Source organism: Manis pentadactyla, chromosome 12, assembly GCF_030020395.1.
Source record: "Manis pentadactyla isolate mManPen7 chromosome 12, mManPen7.hap1, whole genome shotgun sequence".
Taxonomy (NCBI): domain Eukaryota; kingdom Metazoa; phylum Chordata; class Mammalia; order Pholidota; family Manidae; genus Manis; species Manis pentadactyla.
The window spans coordinates 19082043-19100806 of record NC_080030.1 but is presented as its reverse complement, the minus strand read 5'-3'; the positions used below and the strand labels follow the sequence as shown (position 1 = coordinate 19100806).

Here is an 18764-nt window from a genome sequence, read left to right as displayed (position 1 = left end):
AGCTAGGGCACTGCTGGGTAATCAGGGAAAAGTCACTGGCTGGAGATGCTGGACCAGGTGGTAGTGGGAAAAAATTGGAGATGTATTTTGAAAAGAGTGCTGTCCACTGGCCTTCCAGAAAATATCACTGCTGCTGGCTATAATAGTGACTTCCTAAAATCCATCAGCCAAAGACAGGTGCCCATGCTGGGGGTGAGACCAGGGGCCACAGGACCCAGCCTGGGCAGAGTCATCTCCTCTGCTTCCCCTCCAGGCCTGTCCCACTGAGTCCAGTCCTCGTGGCTAATGCGAGGAGCCCAACCACAGGCCACAGAGCCAGGCAATCAAACTCCAAGGTCACTCTGGCCAGGCCAATATCTCTTGGCACCATCCCTCTTTGGTCCACCCCTGCCTCCTACATCTCAGGGTCAGGCCGCAAGTTGAGGAAAGTGCAACCCACCCACCCAGAGAGATGTCACATGTCAGGGTCGACTGAAGCATCCTGTGACCCAGCATCTTGGCATCCAGATCTCTGTCCTAGGGAGAGTCTCACCAGGTCTCTAAGGGGACATGTCCAAAGCTGTCACTGCAGTGCAGGCAGCTAGAGCCTGCGTGGTACCCATCCCCAGGGGACAGAGGAGTAAGATATGAGGGATGCATCTGGTGAAGCACCAAGCAAAAGTTAGAAGAAAACAAATTCAAGAGATTAGCTTGGATGGACCTTCAAGGCCTAGTGCAAAACAAACAAGCAAGCAATACTGAGTGGGTGCTGAGTGGGGTGGGGTGGGGGAGAAGAAAGTACGAAACCAAATATAATACAACACCCACACAAAACAATGCACATCTTCAAGGAAAGACACAAAGAAGGTGCACATTAAACCCACTGGAGTATTGCCTCAGGATGGGAGGGAAAGGGGAGTCTTTTCCCCCAATGTTTATTTTTAAAATTTCTAAACTATAGAAAACTTACAAGAAGAGTAAAATGAATACCCATATCCCACTCTCCTGGATTCAGTGGCAATGGCTACGACTTCACCACATTTGCTTTCTCTTTCTCCCTCCCTCCCCTGTATCTAGACTAATTAATGCACACCATATTATGACGTTGTATATAAAATGTTGTATACAGATATATTTTTTTCTGAACCATTTGACAGTTGCAGCCAACACAAATTGACCACTTAATAATTCACATATTTCTCATCAGGATAAGAACATACTCTTAACCAACCACAGTCTAATCCTCACACTCAGGGAATTTAACATGAATACAATATTTTTATTACCTAATACCCCATTCAACATTAAAATATGCTCAGTTATCCTGAAAGTATCCTTCATGGCTGGTTTATCATTTTTAAAAAAATTTTTTATCGAGGATCCAATCAAGGATTGTACACATTGATTTTGGTTGTCTTCTCTCTTTAGTTTCTTTCAATCTAGAACTGTCCCCCAGCCTTTTATTCATTCATTCATTCATTCAATTAATGGATTGATTTTGCCTTCATGACATAGAATAGTTCAGGCCATTTTTTTTTTTTAATGTCCCTCAATCAGGGTATGTTTGATTGTCTCCTCATGATTAGATTCAGGTTAAACAGCTTGGGCAGCACCAAGTGCTTCACAGGTGATGTGTCCTCAGTACAACACAGCAGAAGACTCCGAGGATGGCCTCTCCCATCCCTGGTGATTTAACTTTGATCACTCGGTGAAGGTGGTGGCTGCCAGGTTTCTCCACTGTGCCATTTCCAAAGTACCTTTTCCCTATTGTAATTAACAAGTAATCTATCCTGCTCCTTTGAGATTGTCTGAATATCTACTTTGCATTAAGGAGCCTAGCCTGAATCAATTTTTCCTCTACTGGCTGCAAAATGGGGATTTTCTAACTCAACCTTCCCTTCTGCATCTATTAGCTGGCATTCCAGATTTTTTTTTTTTTTTCCTCAAAGAGGCAGAGGGGCCACTCAAATTTGAGCTCCTCACCAGCTGGACCTTTCAGCCTCCGTTTTCAGACACTCCTCTTGAGCTATAAAATCGGAAAGGAGGTGTCCGGCACTGCTCTCTGCTCTTGGACAACCCACTCACCCCCTCCCTAGGGCACTTCCTTGGGAGTCAACAGGTGGATGCAGGTGGATTCTGCCCAGGACTCAGCTCTCCCTACAGCCCCACAACTGTCCTCTCCAGGTATGTGGGGCGCAGCTAAGATGCCAGGGGCAAGCAGGCCTATGGGTACAATCCAACGGAGGACACTGGCCCAGCTAAGGCAACTGATTGCTCAGTGTGGGTGGCAGAGGTCAGCAGAACAGGAAGAGAAGGACAATAGCTGTGCCTGTTGCCATGGCAATCACAGTGTTTGCCAACTGGGTGGGGCCTGCTGGGCAGCCCAGCAGCTAAACCCAGCACCCATTCTCCCCTTTAAGTTTGCTCCTCTGCAGGCTGTGGCGTGTCTGGGAAGCACAGCAGCTCATCCTGGGGACAGCAAGGACCCAGTCATTCAGCAAGGCTTGAGCAGGGTCGCAGCAGTCAGAGGCCTCGAAGAACTACGATTCCCAGAACACACGGCGAACTCCTGATCCAGCCCCAGCTGCCCAAGAGGCCAGCTTTGAAGTAGAACAAGGAAATCTCACCTTGTTTCTGGAACTGAGCGTCCAGGCCTGCGGGAGGTGGTTTCTGTCTTTGTTTCTTGGACCTGCTCCCCCCTGAGAAATCCCGGTTACAAGCCAAACCTGGCGATGGTGAGATTACCTGGGCCTTCTATACACACATGTGTGCTGAGACTCTGCTCTGTGCCAGTGCCGGGACCGAGGTAGGGCGAGGACAGGGTAAGGGATGGAGCAGATGGACGAAGCCGACTCGTGAAAGGTCAGCTCCCTGAGGGGAGACTGGGATCGGCTGGGTACCCTCTGTAATCTATCACATAGTATATGTTCAGTAAATATTCTCTGGTCTAACCAACCAACAAATAGGCCATCCCGTCCTTTCACACTGCCTTGCTAGCTCCTACGATATTGCACTATATCCTAAAGGGTGCTGTAATCTCTCTGTCCAGCCTCCAGGCCTTTGCACGCGCCATTCTCTCTCCCAGGAGTACATTCGTCTTCCTGGTTGATGTATCTGTAGAGATAGGACACAGCCAGGCACGGAGCAGGGTTCACATTAAATATTTGATGAATGAATGAACGAATAAAAGCCCTTGTCCATTGTATAGTTCAGGAAGCAGAGACACTCAGGACCCTCCCTATTCATCAGGGTCCCCCGCCCGCCAGCCCGCCGTAATGAAAGCATCTTTTTATCCGCTCGGAGGATGGCCGGCTGGGGCCGGGGCAGTACGGGCGGAGGATAGGATTGGGGGCTGACCCCGGCCCCCTCCCAGGGCTCCTAAAGGGGCCCCTTCTCCGGACACTGGGACTTCTCATTTTCTTGCCAGAACTCAGCCTGGATCACCTGACTCCCACAACCAGCCCTCCCGCCCCTTACCACCGGGGACACCCAGGCGGACGCTTAGCCAACTGCACGTGGCCCAGGGACCCCAGCTTCCCATTGGTGGCTTGTCTCCTTTCTTCCCCGCGATTGGCCGCTGTCCAGCCACAGCTTCCCCCTCAGTGAGGTGCAGTGGTACAGTCCACCGCGGCTTAGGCGGGGTGGGAAGGTCCACTGAGCCGCGGCGCGGGGGTTCTTGATGAGCCGGGGGAGGCGGAGGGATCCCTCTGGAATGTTTCCGTCGGGTCCACCCGAAGCGGGAAGGCGCGTTGTGGATTGGCCGCGAGCTTCGGACGGCCGCTCCTGATTGGTCGGACGCGGGCGCCGACCCCGCCCTCCAGCCGCCCCTGCGGGAGAGGCCCGGGCCGGAGTTTGCGGAGGGCCGAGCCGGGAGCGCGCAGGGCGGCGGCGGCGGCGCAGGTGAGTGTGCCCGGCGGGTGGGGCGCGGCGCGTTCGCTTGGGGACCCCAGCGCGGACCTGCGGGATCGCGAACCCTCGGGGATCCGGCGGTTCGTGTGGGGTGGGGCCGGCTCCACGGACGCAGCTGGAGGTCTACGCTGGGCACGAGGATGCCCGAGGCCTCTTCCCAGAGGGGCGCCTCCCCTTTTCGCTGGGGACAGGGGTCCAATGCCTCCCGCCTTCAGGATGGGGTTCCCAGACCCACTTCTGCCCCCTGCAACCCTCTGGATATACCTGTCCTGGAGGGAACAGGCGCGGGATCAGAATTTCTGAGTACCTCCCCTGAGCTGCCTCCGACCCAATCCTTCAGGGCTTAGGGGTATCTGGAGAGGGCCCTGTAATAATGATGACACAATAACCTCGGCTGGCATATATTGAACGCTTCCGTGTTAGGCATTTTCCTTGGGTATCATTGAATCTAAACGTCTCCTGGAAGATGCAACTACTCTTTCAGAGGTGAAGCCCCAGACCCAGAGAAGTGGAATGACTTGTCCAAGGTCACACAGCTAGTAAGTGGTAGGTCTGGGACCCGAACCCGTGCTTCAGAGTCCAGAACTGGAGTCTCAACCACTAGACTAGGTGCCCAGTGGCTCCATGGGCACAGGTGTTCCTGACCAGCTCCTCTTGTCAGCTGCTGGTGGCCCCTTAGTCTCCACCCCCAACCATACATACCATCTGGGCCACACCTGCTAGCTTATTCCCGCCCCCCCCCCCACCATCCAGGAGTTTCCAGACACCAGCTGCCCAAACAGGAAGCTCTTCCCTTGTCCCTTCTTCCCTGAGCTGGAAAGGCCAGAATACCTGAGTCCTGAGAAGAGAGAAGTCTGCATCGGAGATAGGGTAGGGGGCCCGGACCTGAGGTCCTGTGCCTGCTGGGCCCCTGGGAAGCCTAAGCTGAGGCCCAGACGGTAGGGCAGAATCTCCCCGTAACACTTGGAGCCGGTTTTTCAAGACTGAATCAGAGGCCTCCGGCCCAACTCTCCAAAGCAGTATCCTCCTGGAAAGGGGAGCCTGGGTGTGGCACTCCCCTACCCCAGCTTGTGTGAGCTCCCCTTCCTCACTTCCTGCTCCCCCCACTGCACTTCTGTGTGGCTGTGGGGTTGCTAAGTTTCAGGCCCTTCCCTCCGAAGGGAGGGTGGAGATGCTCGAATTCCAGCCTATCTGCTTGATGGCCAGGCTGCAACTCCTTTTCTTCATCCCTGTGATCGGGTTTGAGGGGCGACTGGGAATGTGAGGAGGGGGTGGCAGTTAGCAGTTCCACGGCAGGCATATTCTAATGATGGGAACTTCAGGGAGTAGTCTGAGGACGTAAGACACATTCTTTAAATATTTATTGAGTACCTACAATGTGTCAGGGTCAGGCAGTCTTGGCACAGAGAATACAATAGCGAGCAAGGCAAAAATCCCTCCTCTCAGGGAGGTGCCATTTTATTGTGGGGCACACAGGCAACACACATGTTGACAAGTAAATAAAAATAACTGCAGACGATGCTAAGAGCAATGAATAAAATATGAGGGGGTGGTGTGGTAGAAACTGTGGGCCAGAGGGGCTCGCTAAGGAGGTGACTTTGGAGCTGAGGTCTGAATGACAGGAAGAAGCCAGCCCTGCCAAAATCAGGCAGGGGCCACAGCCCGGGCGAAAGATCTGTGGCTGGTCCAAGCTGGGAATAGTGTGGCTGGGGCAGGAGATGTAGCCAAAGCAGTGATTCTGCACGGGTCTGTGGGTCCCACTAAAGAGGTTAGAGCTTTTCCTCCATAAGGTGGGAAACTGTTGGAAGATTAGAGGCTGGGGAGTAACTCGATCTGGTTTGCATTTTAAAATAGAGACATGAAGTTAAATAGCAGCCTAAGACTGGAAGACAAGAGTTCTGCTGGGGCAATGTGTAATTAAGTTCATGGGCCTGAGCTGTCTGGACCGCAGGGGTGGTTCCAACAGGCTGGGGAAAGCTAGGAAGACTGCCTGGAAGAGGTGGCCTGGTGTCTGCTTGCAGAGAGGACTGGGGTTCCTGGGTGGGGCTGGGGAGGAGGCAATGCTAACAAGGATAATAGTAATAACAGCTTCATTAAAACAGCTTGAATGTCAAGCAAAGTGCGAATCGGGTTAGAAGTGTGATCTGTTTGGATTCCCATAAGCGCCCTGAAAAGCAGGAATTCTGTCCAATTTTTTCAGATGAGGAAACTGAGGCCCCATCAAGTGAAGTGACTTGCCCACAACTGGTAAGTGGTAGGGGTGGGATTTGAACACAGGCCACCCTGCCTCTTCTGGCCTAGAAGACAAATTCATTAATCACCCATTTTCCCCACCACTGTTATTTTCCACCACACAAGTGAGAACACAGAAGACACCTGAACCATGGCAGAGTGTAGGCAGAGTAAGGAGTTTGGGAATTGGTGATCAGGATGTGGGGGCCCTGCGAAAAGGAGAAACGTTGAATCCTGACAACAGACTGGAAGTTGGTACAGATACAAATAGTATAATCCCTAACATCTGTGGAACCCTTACGTGTGCCAGGGAGTGTTCCAAACACATGCCTGATTTTCTTGGAGCTCAGAGAGGTTAAGATATTTGTTCAAGGTCACACAGCTAGTAAGTAGAGAAATCAGGTTCCAGATTCATATTCTTAGCATCCTGCTGAGATGTATGGGGGGAGGGGAGAGGGGAAACAATGGTAGTTTTTTGTTTTTGTTTTTTTTAAGCATCATTGATCAGAATGAAATTACTTGAGGGGCAGTACTCGTTTATTAATTCAGAGTTTATTTTTTTGTCACATATGCATGAGTGCCTACTGTGCTAGATCCAGTGATGGTGCTGTGGATAGAGAGATGAGCTAACCAATCAAAAACTAGTACCCATAATATATAATGAGTTCCTGCAAGTCAGTTAAAAAAACAAACAAACATGGGCATTGCCATTACAAACAGGCAGCATACAATTTTTAAAAATGGGCAAAGACCTAAACAGGCAGTTCACAGAAGGGCAAATCTGGATGGTTAATTAATATATTAGAAGTTGTTCCACAGCATTGGTTTTGAGGGCATGAAAACAAAAAACCACAGTGAAGGTGAAGGAGATGCTCTCCTTGTCTTCGTGGCCAGATGAAGCACCTACCCTGGGCCCAGCACTATGCTGGGAAGCAAGGGATAGGGAACTATGAAGGTAGGGCCTGTGTTTTTACTAGGGAGACTGCCCTCTTGAGGGCAGGGACTATATGCTTTGCCCCTTTGTCTCCCCAGAGCTGGGCACAGGGGCTGGTGGACTGGTGAAGATTAGGATCACTCATTCATCCATTCCTTTATTCAAAAAATATTTATTGAGCCCCTGCTATATGCCAGGCACTGTTCTCTACACTAAGAATATAGGGATGAATATAAGACAAAACTCGTTGCCCGTTTGGAGAACACAACAAACGAGTGAGTTGGGTAGATAGATACCAGAGGGAACAGCCAGTGCAAAGGCCCTGAGGGTACACTGTACCTAGTGTGTTGGAGGAACAGGGATGAGTCTCATGTAGTTGGAGGGGATGAACAAGGGGGGGAGAGTGGGAGGAGGTGAGGGCAGGGAGCTGACAGGACAGCTCTTCAGGGCCTATGGGCCTAGGGGAGGATGTTGACCTTCACTCAGTGAGGTTGGAGCCCTCAGAGGGGTTGGAGCAGAGGGTGGATGTGACATGTCTTATGTTTTATAGAATCACTCTGGCTGTTGTGTTGATAAGAAGCCGTGGAGGGTGCGGGCAGAGACCAGGAGACTCAGAGGAGGCAGCTACAGTAGTCTAGGTGAGTCAGTGGAGGCGGGGTAGGAGAGGGCAGTTCCGGGCAGGGGTGCTGAGCATATATTGGGGGTGTTGATGAACAGATGAGTGAATAAACAAACAAATGAATGGATTCATGAGGATGTGTTGCAGACCCGGGGCCTGACTAAATCCAGGACGGCCTCCAAGAAGAGGTGACCTGAAGGACAGGAGCAGGAATTCTCCATTACAAAGAAAAATATCATTTGGCATAATTTGACATGTGTATAATTTGGCCCTCACCACAACCCGGCCAAGTGGATGGAATATCCCCATTTGCAGACTAGGTATCTGAGACCCAGGGACTCTCAGTTGCTTAGGGAACAACTTATGCAGTTATGAACTTGAGCTTAGGAGTCATACAGGTATGGCCTCCGTGACTTTGGACATGTGTGAAAATGAAATCTGAACTCTTGGCCAGTCCGGAACGACCCACACAACTGATCCGCATTACCTCCTTCACCTTCCCTCTCTGGCTGTACTATAGCTCACTCCCCTCCAGCTACACTGGTTCTTGCTGCTCTGTGAGCCTGAATCTGTGATTCTGCTCGGAACCGTCCATGACGTCCACCTTAGAGTAAAAGCCCAAGTCCTGCCTGCAGCCCATGTGGCCCTGCCTTCTCTGCCCTACCCCTGTCTGCCCTCACCTCCTCCTGTTGTTCCCCTTTCTCACTCTTGCAACCACATGGGCTTCCTTGCAGCTCCTCAGACATGCCAGGCACGTCCCCACAGGGCCTTTGCATTGGCTATTTCCTCTGCCCAGAATAGTCTCATCTCACATCCTCATCTAGCTACTTCTCCCTGTTATTTAGGTGTCAGGTTCAGCTTCACCCACTCAGAGGGGCCTTCCTTGATTTGACTATAGAATTTATCTTGCTTTATTGTCTTCATAGCACTGCTAGAAATTCCAACTGACCCTTGAACAATGTGGGGACTAGGGGCACTGACTCCCCACAAGTGAAAAATCTACATATAACTTCTGACTACCCAAAACCTTAACCACTAATCGATACTGTTGATTAGAAGCCTTAATATGATATGATAATATGAACAGTTGGTAAACACATATTTTGTACATGATATGTGTAATACACTGTGTTCTTGCAGTGAAGTAAACCAGAGAAAATGTTTTTTTTCAAAGTGTTGCAAATCTCTAAAAAGTTTTCTAATATATTTATTGAAAAAAGTCCATATAAAAGTGTACCTGCATAAAACAGTCACATTTAACATATTTTAATGGAGAAATCTAGCAGAATATTCAACATGTATTTATTGGACCTATATGGAATAATGAGACCTTTCTAATAAGCTTAGGTATAATATAAAAATACACAGAAAGGAAAATACTGTCTGATTAAAATGCATAAATTGAAGTATTTCTGAAAATAAAATAAAAAAGTGCACCTGCATAGTTCAAATCCATGTTGTTTTAGGGCCAACTATATTAGACATTTGCACATTTGCTTATTCACTGTGTGTCTTTTCCTCTGGACTGTATGCTTCTGGACAGTAAAGACAGAGCCCCAACTAGCCTAGAGAGCCCTAGAAGTGAATTCGAAGCAGACAGCCCTTCCTCCCAGCAGACACATCACCACACTAGGGATTGTACCTTGGCAGGCAGAACACAGGTTGATTTTCACCTGGGGCTGGTGCTTTTGCACAGTGAACAACCTGTGTAACTGCACATGGTGGCCCTAGTCAGGGACCTTGCTTGCCTTGTTGAAGGCAATATATAAAATGGTGCATGGAATCTTACTACGCAGATGGACAGTGACAGTGAAGGGGTATGTGGGGGGACTTGGTGAAGGGGGGAGTCTAGTAAACATATGTTCTTCATGTAATTGTAGATTAATGATACCAAAAAAAAAATGGTGCATGGAATATAGTAAGTGTCCAAAAAATGTTTGTTTGGAGGAGGGAGAAAGAGAGAAGCAAAGAAACAACGAGAGTGGGTGAAGGAAAAAAAGGTGTATTGGTCAGGACAGGTTTTGGTGCAGTAACAAACAACCCCAAAGTCTTAGTGGCTGAATGCAACAAAGGTTTATTTTTCATTCCTGCTACTTGTCCATTGCAGCTTAGCAAACAATCCTTCACTGTAGTCACTCAGCCTGGCCTGGTGGAGTTGCCACTGTATCAGATGTGGCTGAAATCATACCTCCACCCTGCCCAGGAGAAATGGACCTCCAGAGGTTCTTGCTCCAGTAATTAAATGCTTCAGCTCAGAAATGTCATGTGTCACTTCCTCTCACAACTCATTGGCCAGAACTAGCTATATGCCTGCCTGGTCACAAGGAGGTCAGTGAGTGCCATCTGCCAATGTGCTTTGAAGGGAGAGTTGGAAATTTTTTGCACACAGCACTAATGACTGCAGCTAACAGAAAAATTAACCACTCCGAGTCTCCATTTTCTCATCTGTGAAATGAGCATAATCAGCATAACATGGCCCCCACGTCATGTAGTGGTGTGCAGATTAAGTAAGGTCATAGAGCAGTTAGTAGTTGTTGGCTACTATTATTATTTCTGTACAAGTGTGTAAGTGCTGGGAGCTGGTTGATTAACTATGCATTGGGCCTGTAGGGAGCTAATAATGTGGGAGAGGTGGTCCAAGGCTGGTGCACAGGCCCTGAGCCCCCTCTGCCACCCTGCAGATCTCCTGGGCGTGCCCCCCTCTACTCACTGCACATGCCACTAGGACTGGGGCGGCGGAAAAAGGCGCCACCTCTGGTGGAAAATGAGGAAGCCGAGCCAGGCCGTGGAGGGCTGGGCGTGGGGGAGCCGGGTTCCCTGGGTGGAGGCGGGGCAGGGGGGCCCCAGATGGGCTTGCCCCCCCCTCCCCCAGCCCTGCGGCCCCGCCTCGTGTTCCACACCCAGCTGGCCCACGGCAGTCCCACTGGCCGCATCGAGGGCTTCTCCAACGTCAAGGAGCTGTACGGCAAGATTGCTGAGGCCTTCCGACTGCCGGCTGCAGAGGTACCTACTGGGAATCAGGCACGGGGTCTCTGATGGTGGTCTGGGTGTGCGTCCAGCTCATGAGCCGCAGCTGTGCCCCAGTGAATTGTAGGGAATGGAGACCAGGCCTGGGTGCTGAGAGTCCATTTGGTATGGGGAAGCCTCCTGTGTCCCATTGAATTTCAGGGAAACTGGAGACCAGGCCTGGGTGCTGAGTTCCCAACAGTCACTGGGAGGCCTGTATGCGCCAGTTTATTGTGGAGGCTGGTGGCCACCACTGGATGCTGAGCTCCCATCAGGCTCCGGGAGGCCTGTGCCCCAGTGGATTATGGGAATGATGGCCAGGGCTGAATGCCACGTTTCCGTCATGCATTGGGAGGAGGCTCGTGCCCCAGCAGATTGTCGGGCTGGAGGTCAGATGCAACACTGACTTCTTCATGGTTCGTTGGGAGGCCTGACGCTGGGGACTTGGGGGCTGAAGGAAGGGGGATGAGGAAGGTGGTAGGGAGGTAGAACAGGATCTGGCTGCAGAGCTGAGGTAGATGTGAGGGTCGAGCATCTCCCTCCCCTGCAGGTGATGTTCTGCACCCTCAACACCCACAAAGTGGACATGGACAAGCTCCTGGGGGGTCAAATCGGGCTGGAGGACTTCATCTTCGCCCATGTCAAGGGGCAGCGCAAGGAGGTGGAGGTGTTCAAGTCAGAGGAGGCGCTGGGCCTCACCATCACCGACAATGGGGCTGGCTATGCCTTCATCAAGGTCCCTGGGAGTGGCCCGGGCACCCAGGGTCCTGAGGGGAAGGGTGGGCCATAGGACCCAAGGGTCGGGCCATGGGAGCTGACAACTCCTCTCCCGGGCCACAGCGCATTAAGGAGGGCAGCGTGATTGACCATATCCAGCTCGTCAGCGTAGGCGACATGATCGAAGCCATCAACGGGCAGAGCCTGCTGGGCTGCCGGCACTACGAGGTGGCTCGGCTGCTCAAGGAGCTGCCCCGAGGCCGCACCTTCACGCTGAAGCTCACAGAGCCCCGCAAGGCCTTTGGTGAGGGGTCGCGGCCAGGATCACCATGATCTCTTATTTCCTTAGCTCTCGGTTGCAGTGCCAGGGGACTACCAGGAGGTGGCGTCCAAGCCCAGCCAGCTGCAGTGGGCAGAGCGGGGGCAGCTCCACCCTACTCTGGGGAGGGGTGTTGGCCCTCCGCCCAGCCTGGGAGGAGGGCACCGACAAGGAGGAAGTTGCCCCCACACCCAGTTTCCAGGAGCCATTAGCCTAGCCAAGTGCCCCCAGCCCTCCAGCCCCCAGAAGCCAGGCTTGGCTGCCTTAAGTCAGTGCCCCCACTTCGCCATTTGGCTTCACTAACTCTTAGGAATGGGCCGGAGGCCCCTGGAGTGGGGGTGGGGAACTCTAAATACTTCCCCAGGCAGATAGGGCTGGTCCATGGCCCAGCAGCTATACCCCTCTTGGCCTTGGGGAAAGCAGCTCCAGACCCAGGCCCCAGGCCCCGCCGCCTTCCCGTCCCTCAGCCCCTGGGAGCAGAAGTGGTCCCCTCCCATCTCCTCTCCAGCTTTTTCCATCACTAGCCCCTGGCTGCCTCTCCCACATTCATGCCAGGCCTGAGTCAGGCATTCTGCCTTCCTGGGGTCACCTCAGCCCCCGAACTCCCCCAACAACCTGCAGAAGCTTGGAGAAGGTGGGGAGGGAGGTGTCTGAGGCCAGGATGCCGGGGTTCCTGCCTGGAGCACACTGGAATTGGGCTTCCCCGACCCTCACCCCTTCCCTGCTCCTACAGACATGATCAGCGGGCGCTCAGGGGCTGGCCGCCCTGGCTCTGGTCCCCAGCTGGGCACTGGCCGAGGGACCCTCCGGCTGCGATCCCGGGGCCCTGCCACAGTGGAGGATCTGGTGAGTCACCCTGCCAGGCCCCAGCCCCTTGTCCCCGCACATTCATAGCTGGCCACATCACCTGTGAGCCAGGGGCCCTGGGTTCAAATCTCCTGCTACTGCCCAGCTCTGAGACCTTTCTTGGGCCTCAGTTTCCTCATTTGTAAAGTGGGAGGATGACACTTCCAAGGCTGGTGTGAGGAGCTGTGGGTTAATAGATGGAAAGTGGTGAAAAACATAAGTACAGTTACAGTTGGTTCCCATGATTGTGACGTCATTGTCTTCCCCCACACCTCTCCGCAGCCCTCTGCCTTTGAGGAGAAGGCAGTTGAGAAGGTAGATGACCTTCTGGAGAGTTACATGGGCATCAGGGACACAGAGTTGGGTGAGTGGGGTCACCTGGGTCTGGGGGTGGGCAGGAGCTCAGGGGAGGGGGCATCTAGGTCCTGTGGGGCTGTGATCTGTGCCTCCATTCCTATCCCTGTCCCTGTCCAGCGGCCACCATGGTGGAACTCGGAAAGGACAAAAGGAACCCGGATGAGCTGGCTGAGGCGCTGGACGAGAGGCTTGGCGACTTCGCCTTCCCTGACGAATTTGTCTTTGACGTCTGGGGTGCCATCGGGGACGCCAAGGTCGGCCGCTACTAGGCCTCCTGCTGGACCTCTCAGTGGCCTGGGCTTGGCCTGGTGTGAGCCTCTCAGGGCATAGGGGAGGGCACCACGGCCTGGACCCGTGTCCACCGCGGACAATACGGAGTGGAGGTGGGGTGGGGGGCGGGGCCCCTGCCCCACTCCAATTGGTACCACCCCCTCCCTGGCTCCCAGCCTGGCTGGGGTCCCCAGCACCCCCTGCCCTGTTACCCCCTACCTCAGCAGGGTCAGGCGCAGGGAGGGACTGGACAGAGTGGGAAGCCACCCCCACCCCTAACACTTTCAGCATCAGCTGCCAAACTAGTCCCTTTGTCTCCCTGGGGCCTTGGGTCTATTTGGGGGTCGTGACCTCCCCAGTTTCCTGACGCAGGGAGTGGAGAAGGGGGGCGCCTGCCCTCAGCAAATGCAATAATGCCCTCCCCCCAGAGGAGTCCCCTCGCCATGGAATGTTACCTCTGCATTTGAAACAGGAATCTGCTGTGAACCCCCCCTATCCCCCCCACTCCCTAGTGTCCCTCTCAGTCCAGCCCCTGACAGAAGGGGCAGGAGGGACCCCCGAGGTGGACTTTTGTATCTGAATTTGCTGTCTTGAACATAAAGAACCTATCTGCTGTTGGACCTGAGTGGTGGCTTCGGGTGGGAGGGGGGTGGGCCTGCGCTGGGAAAGAATGTAGCAGCTGAAATCCATCCTCCCCAGGCTCCAAATTGAATTAGGAGCTGGCCTGGGCCGTCCACCCCCTCCCACCGTTCCGCCTGACGAGGCTCCTGGCAGCAGGCCACTGGGCTTCCAGGCAAGGCTGAAGCTTCTCGGCCTACTAAGGGTTCAAATCTTGTTCCTCTTGAACGAGGCTGCCCGCCACCGAGGCTGATGGGAACAGTGGGCCTAAGGCTTTCGGCAGCCCATGCCCACTGGCACGGAAGACTGCCATGGGCCTAAGAGGGGGCCTCAGGCCTGCCTGGGCAAGTGCTGTGGGAGGAGCCCCAGTCCCGAGCCCCGGGGAAGCAGTCACGGCACTGCCCCCACCCCAGCTGACTGGATGTGTGGGGTCTGCTGGCGTCCAGGGCGCACCATGCTTTTCTCTGGACATAAACCCAGTGTGCTTGTTTTGACAACCCACTTCATCCTTGAGGATTGAGGGGCGGATCAGGGAAAAGGAGAGGTGGGACCCTGGCCAGACCTGGAGAGAAGGGAGGGTATCCAGAAGGGAGCCAGGCCAGAGGTCCCTGCAGGAATGTTTGGGGGTAAGCGGAGAAGGGAAGTCAGCCCAGCCCTCTCCCCATTTCCACCAGGCAGGCCGCCTGGGAGGGGAGCAGGGAGGACCAGCTGGGCTGGAGGTGTGTGCACAGCCTGTGTCCTTGGGGTGCCGTGGGGACAGCTAGTGTTGGGGTTACCCCAGACATCCCGGGGCACCTGTGGGTGTGCCTGCACTAATAGCTGAGTAGCAGCTGTTGAGTCTTGTGTTGAGAGTAGGCCTGTGTGTCTGAGTGGTGGTGGTTTGTGACTGTGTTGGTGTGACAACAGTCTTCAGGTCCCAGGGTGTTTGTGAGTGTAAGTGGCAGTGTGTGTGGAGTGTGGCTGTGTGAGTGCACCTCGGGGTGCCCCGGGCCATGAGGGTGTGTATTGCTGGGTGTTCCTGTTCCTAGGTGGGAGTGTCTGGGGGTGACACTCCTTGCACTGTGGGGCCTGTCTTGGATGGTTAGGTGTCTCCGGATGATGCACGGCATGTCTGGGGGACTATCTCACAGGTAAACATGGTGCGTGTCTCAGGGTACTAGGTGACACGATCACCTAGCACTGAGGTGTGTGCTGGTCACCTTCTGGGGGGCTGTTTCAGGGTGTTGACAGAAGTTAGAGTAACTGGACGTGGCTCTGGCTCTGGGGCCAAGGATGGCTGTGGCCCCAAGGCTCTGAAGAACATGGCTGCTGCTGTGCTGGGAACACTGATGGTGGCTGCTCTTAGGCTGTTAAGGGATATGGCTGTGTGTGTGTGTGCCCCTTGGGTGTGCCTCTGCAGGGCCACAGGTGAGGCTGTAGCTGTGTTCACAGGTGTGGCTGTCCACAGGTGTGGCTTGGGATGCATCCGTCCCAGGTATTGCTCACCACATCCTGAAGCAGGACCCAGGAGAGCACCCTGCCAGCTTTCCTGCCTCCCTCCTCCCCGTGTCTGACTCCCTGTGGCCCTGGCCTGGGCTTTAAGCCCCTGTGTGTGTAGTGGCTGGATCTCGTGGCCATGCTGCACATACCCATGCTGGTCCGCCCAGGGCACTGTCACCACCACCCACCACCCACGAAGGTTCTGGCAGGGCTAGCCGACCCCCCTACCCCTGACCTCACAATCCCCATGAGAGCAGCGGCACCCCCTGCAGCCACCCCAGCTGCCCCAGGCGTCGCTCACATTTTCCAGTGTTTAGATTTTATCCATGTTATTAATGAGGCAGGCAAAAGGCCCGTGCCTGGGTGGGAAAAGGGCTGCTCCCGCCCCGCCAGGGGGAGGGGGTCACAGGGTCCAGGCCAACTCCCAGGGAGCCCCCCTTCCTTGGGAGGGGACCTGGGGGCCAGGAGCACAGGGACGGGGGTCTCTGACGCCCCAGGTTCGCTTCAGGCGTGCACTGGGTGGAGCAGCCCCTGGAGGCCCTGTTGGCGGCGGGAGGAGGCAGAGAGCCTAGGAGCCGCCCCAGGAGGGAGGCGGGGGCCAGAGGGAGCGGCCTGCCGAGAGCTTGGGTGCAGCAGGCCGGCTTAGCGGGCAGCAGGGGCCAAGCAGCAGGCGATGGGGGGCCTTTGTCCCAGGCAGCACCTGGTAAGAAGTCTGGGGCTCCCAGGACCCTGGGTGGGGGAGGAGGGCATGGAAGCATGGGGCCATGGCTGTTATCAGTCTGTCCTTGTGGGTCTTTCTGTCTGTCCTCCCCATCGGCCAAATGGGCAGTTCAGCCCTCACCACAGAGATATCAAAGAATGGGTGGCACCGAGTCTGCTTGGGGCAGGGACATGGAGTGGGCAGGTGGAACCAGGTGGCGGATACGGTGAGGCAGGGGAGGGCCTGGGTGAGGGCCAGCAATAGAACTTAGAGATGGGGCCCTAGGGACAGGGATGGGTCTATGCGGACAGGGATGGAGCTGGGACAGGGATGGGGCTGTGGGGACAGATGTAGCAATGGGAAAGAGACTGGTGGGGAGCGATGTGACCAGGCAGCAGAGGTGGGGCTGTGAGCCTCAAGGATGGGACTGGAGTAAGGTGACATAGTGATGGTCAGAGAAGGGGCGGCGGGAATCAGGGGCCAGGAATTTGCTGTAGTGTAAAAAGGGGAGGTGGGTGTTGGGTGGGTCCCTGAGGCCCAGGGGTGGGGACAGAGACAAGGAGGGCTGGAGCCAGGGGTGCCGTGGTGGATGGAGCTAGGGTAATGTGAGGATGAGGAGGAAGAAGGGGTAGGAATAGGGCAGCCGGGGTCATCTGGAGTTGCGGTGGGCAGATGGCCCACAGAAGAACATCCCAGATAGGACCTCTGGCCTGTCCCAGCCCTATGGTCGGCGCTGTGCCCGCAGCCAGCCTCACTTCACCCTCTTCTCCTCTCCCAGCCCCACCCCCGGCACCTGATATGAGTCCTTGCGGGCCCCTCAACCTGAGCCTGGCGGGCGAGGCGACCACGTGTGCAGCGCCCGGGGCCCCCAACGCGTCGGCGGGGCCGCCCTCTGGCCTGGCAGGCGCGTCGCCGGCGCTGCCCATCTTTTCTATGACTCTGGGCGCCGTGTCCAACGTTCTGGCGCTGGCGCTTCTGGCGCAGGCCGCCGGCCGACTGCGGCGCCGCCGCTCAGCCGCCACCTTCCTGCTCTTCGTCGCCAGCCTGCTGGCTACCGACCTGGCGGGCCACGTGATCCCGGGCGCTCTGGTGCTGCGTCTGTACGCCGCAGGGCGCGCTCCTGCTGGCGGCGCCTGCCATTTCTTGGGCGGCTGCATGGTCTTCTTCGGCCTGTGCCCGCTGCTGCTGGGCTGCGGCATGGCCGTGGAGCGCTGCGTGGGCGTCACGCAGCCACTGCTGCACGCGGCGCGGGTCTCGGTGGCCCGTGCGCGCCTGGCTCTGGCTGCGCTGGCCGCTGTGGCCTTGGCCGTAGCGCTGCTGCCACTGGCGCGCGTCGGCCACTACGAGTTGCAGTACCCAGGCACCTGGTGCTTCATCGGCCTGGGCCCGGCGGGCGGCTGGCGCCAGGCGCTGCTCGCTGGCCTCTTCGCTGGCCTCGGCCTGGCCGCGCTGCTCGCCGCGCTCGTGTGCAACACGCTCAGCGGCCTGGCCCTGCTGCGCGCCCGGTGGCGGCGCCGCCGCTCTCGACGGCGGTCCCCGGCCTCCGGCCCTGATAGCCACCGCCGCTGGGGGACACGCGGGCCCCGAACGGCCTCCGCCTCGTCCGCCTCTTCGGTCGCTTCGGCCTCTGCCGCCCCCGGCGGCTTCCCGGGCCGTGGCTCCGCGCGCAGAGCCCGCGCCCACGACGTAGAGATGGTGGGCCAGCTCGTGGGTATCATGGCGGTGTCGTCTATCTGCTGGAGCCCGCTGCTGGTGAGGGGCGCACACGCCCCCGCATCCATGCTCCTTTCCGCTCCCTCCTAGACCCTTCCTACCCTTCTGCATCTCAAAGATACCTGGGTCCTCTCTCCCTTTCCCCGCTCCCTCTGACGTCCACGCCTCCTCCCAGCCCCCTTATCTCACTCCATCAGCGGGTCTTCGTAGTGCACCCCGGCCCATGCAAGCCTCCTCCTCAGCTACACTCCTGTAGCCCGACGCTTCATTTTCTAGCCCCCTTCTACCTTACCCACCCCGTTTCTCTTCTCCCCTTCTGTCCCCTGTCCTTCGGGGTACCTGGAAGGTCGCTCCTTCTTTGCACTCCTAAACCCTATCTGGCTGGAGGCCTCTGCTTTTGCCACGCCCTCTAAGGCAAAGCTTCTTGGCCCCTTGTTCCATAGTTCCCTTCCACAAAGACGCACGTTTACCACCTCCCTAAGACGCCCCACCCCTCCTCATAGCCCTCTGACCTTCCGACCAAGCTCCCGTCCATCCCAGCCCCACCCCTCGCCGGTCCCATTATCTTACACCCGCCTGTCACTCACATGGGACTCTCCCGCAGGTGTTGGTGGCGCTGGCTGTCGGGGGCTGGGGTACCAGTTCCCTGCAGCGGCCACTGTTTTTGGCCGTGCGCCTCGCCTCCTGGAACCAGATCCTAGACCCCTGGGTGTACATCCTGCTACGCCAGGCCGTGCTGCGCCAACTGCTTCGCCTCCTGCCCCCAAGGGCTAGCGCCAAGGACAGCCCTGCAGGGCTGGGTCTAACTAGGAGCGCCTGGGACGCCAGCTCGCTGCGCAGCTCCCGGCACAGTGGCCTCAGCTACTTTTAAGCGTGCCCAGAATCCCAGTGGCTAAGCCAGACCACCCCGGGCTGGGCCCAGGTCCGCAGCGCGGAGCCTTCGGGGAATAAAGCCATTTTGTGCACAAACCCTGGGCCGTGTGTACCGTCTGGCTTGCGCCACCTTGTGATGGCGCAGGGGCTCCAGAGGCGCCGTGTGCGCCCCAGGGGGTGCATTTCCGGGACT

At 55.9% G+C, this 18764-nt stretch overlaps 3 protein-coding genes across 5 annotated transcripts; 2 read left to right on the top strand and 1 right to left on the bottom strand.

Moving 5' to 3' along the window:
- Window positions 1-1363: 1363 nt before the first annotated feature.
- LOC118908555 (uncharacterized) lies at window positions 1364-4748 on the bottom strand. The gene is made up of 3 exons (XM_057489193.1): window positions 4720-4748; window positions 3469-4097; window positions 1364-3093 (listed from the first exon to the last, which is right to left on the bottom strand). The coding sequence occupies exons 1-3, from the start codon at window positions 4746-4748 to the stop codon at window positions 2993-2995; spliced, it is 759 nt and encodes a 252-aa protein (XP_057345176.1). The 3' UTR covers window positions 1364-2992.
- GIPC1 (GIPC PDZ domain containing family member 1) lies at window positions 3807-13805 on the top strand. Of its 3 annotated transcripts, XM_057490200.1 has the most exons (9): window positions 3807-3879; window positions 6089-6135; window positions 7605-7692; window positions 10355-10676; window positions 11230-11415; window positions 11520-11700; window positions 12449-12561; window positions 12844-12925; window positions 13036-13805. In XM_057490200.1, the coding sequence occupies exons 4-9, from the start codon at window positions 10389-10391 to the stop codon at window positions 13185-13187; spliced, it is 1002 nt and encodes a 333-aa protein (XP_057346183.1). In that variant the 5' UTR covers window positions 3807-3879; window positions 6089-6135; window positions 7605-7692; window positions 10355-10388; the 3' UTR covers window positions 13188-13805. The 3 variants fall into 3 exon arrangements, with proteins under 3 accessions (XP_057346183.1, XP_036735849.1, XP_036735877.1); XM_036879954.2 differs by lacking the exon at window positions 6089-6135 and having other exon boundaries at window positions 3864-3879; XM_036879982.2 differs by lacking the exon at window positions 3807-3879 and having other exon boundaries at window positions 5107-6135; window positions 10578-10676.
- Window positions 13806-15590: 1785 nt separating this feature from the next.
- On the top strand, window positions 15591-18667 carry PTGER1 (prostaglandin E receptor 1). The gene is made up of 3 exons (XM_036879937.2): window positions 15591-15988; window positions 16764-17737; window positions 18303-18667. Exons 2-3 carry the CDS (start codon window positions 16784-16786, stop codon window positions 18567-18569), a joined length of 1221 nt encoding a protein of 406 aa, XP_036735832.2. The 5' UTR covers window positions 15591-15988; window positions 16764-16783; the 3' UTR covers window positions 18570-18667.
- Window positions 18668-18764: the final 97 nt, after the last annotated feature.

Bases quoted from the DNA above. Each gene is read 5' to 3' on its own strand.
- LOC118908555 (XM_057489193.1), bottom strand. From the start codon at position 4,748: ATGCAGACTTCTCTCTTCTCAGGACTCAG. The intron at 4,098-4,719 runs GTATTCTGGCCT...CCCATCCTGAAG, and splicing joins TCTCTCTTCTCAGGACTCAG to GCGGGAGGCATTGGACCCCT. The intron at 3,094-3,468 runs GTGTCCCCGGTG...CTATCTCTACAG, and splicing joins TTGGCTAAGCGTCCGCCTGG to ATACATCAACCAGGAAGACG.
- GIPC1 (XM_057490200.1), top strand. From the start codon at position 10,389: ATGCCACTAGGACTGGGGCGGCGGAAAAAGGCGCCACCTCTGGTGGAA. The intron at 10,677-11,229 runs GTACCTACTGGG...CCTCCCCTGCAG, and splicing joins TCCGACTGCCGGCTGCAGAG to GTGATGTTCTGCACCCTCAA. The intron at 12,926-13,035 runs GTGAGTGGGGTC...GTCCCTGTCCAG, and splicing joins CATCAGGGACACAGAGTTGG to CGGCCACCATGGTGGAACTC.
- PTGER1 (XM_036879937.2), top strand. From the start codon at position 16,784: ATGAGTCCTTGCGGGCCCCTCAACCTGAGCCTGGCGGGCGAGGCGACC. The intron at 17,738-18,302 runs GTGAGGGGCGCA...ACTCTCCCGCAG, and splicing joins TCTGCTGGAGCCCGCTGCTG to GTGTTGGTGGCGCTGGCTGT.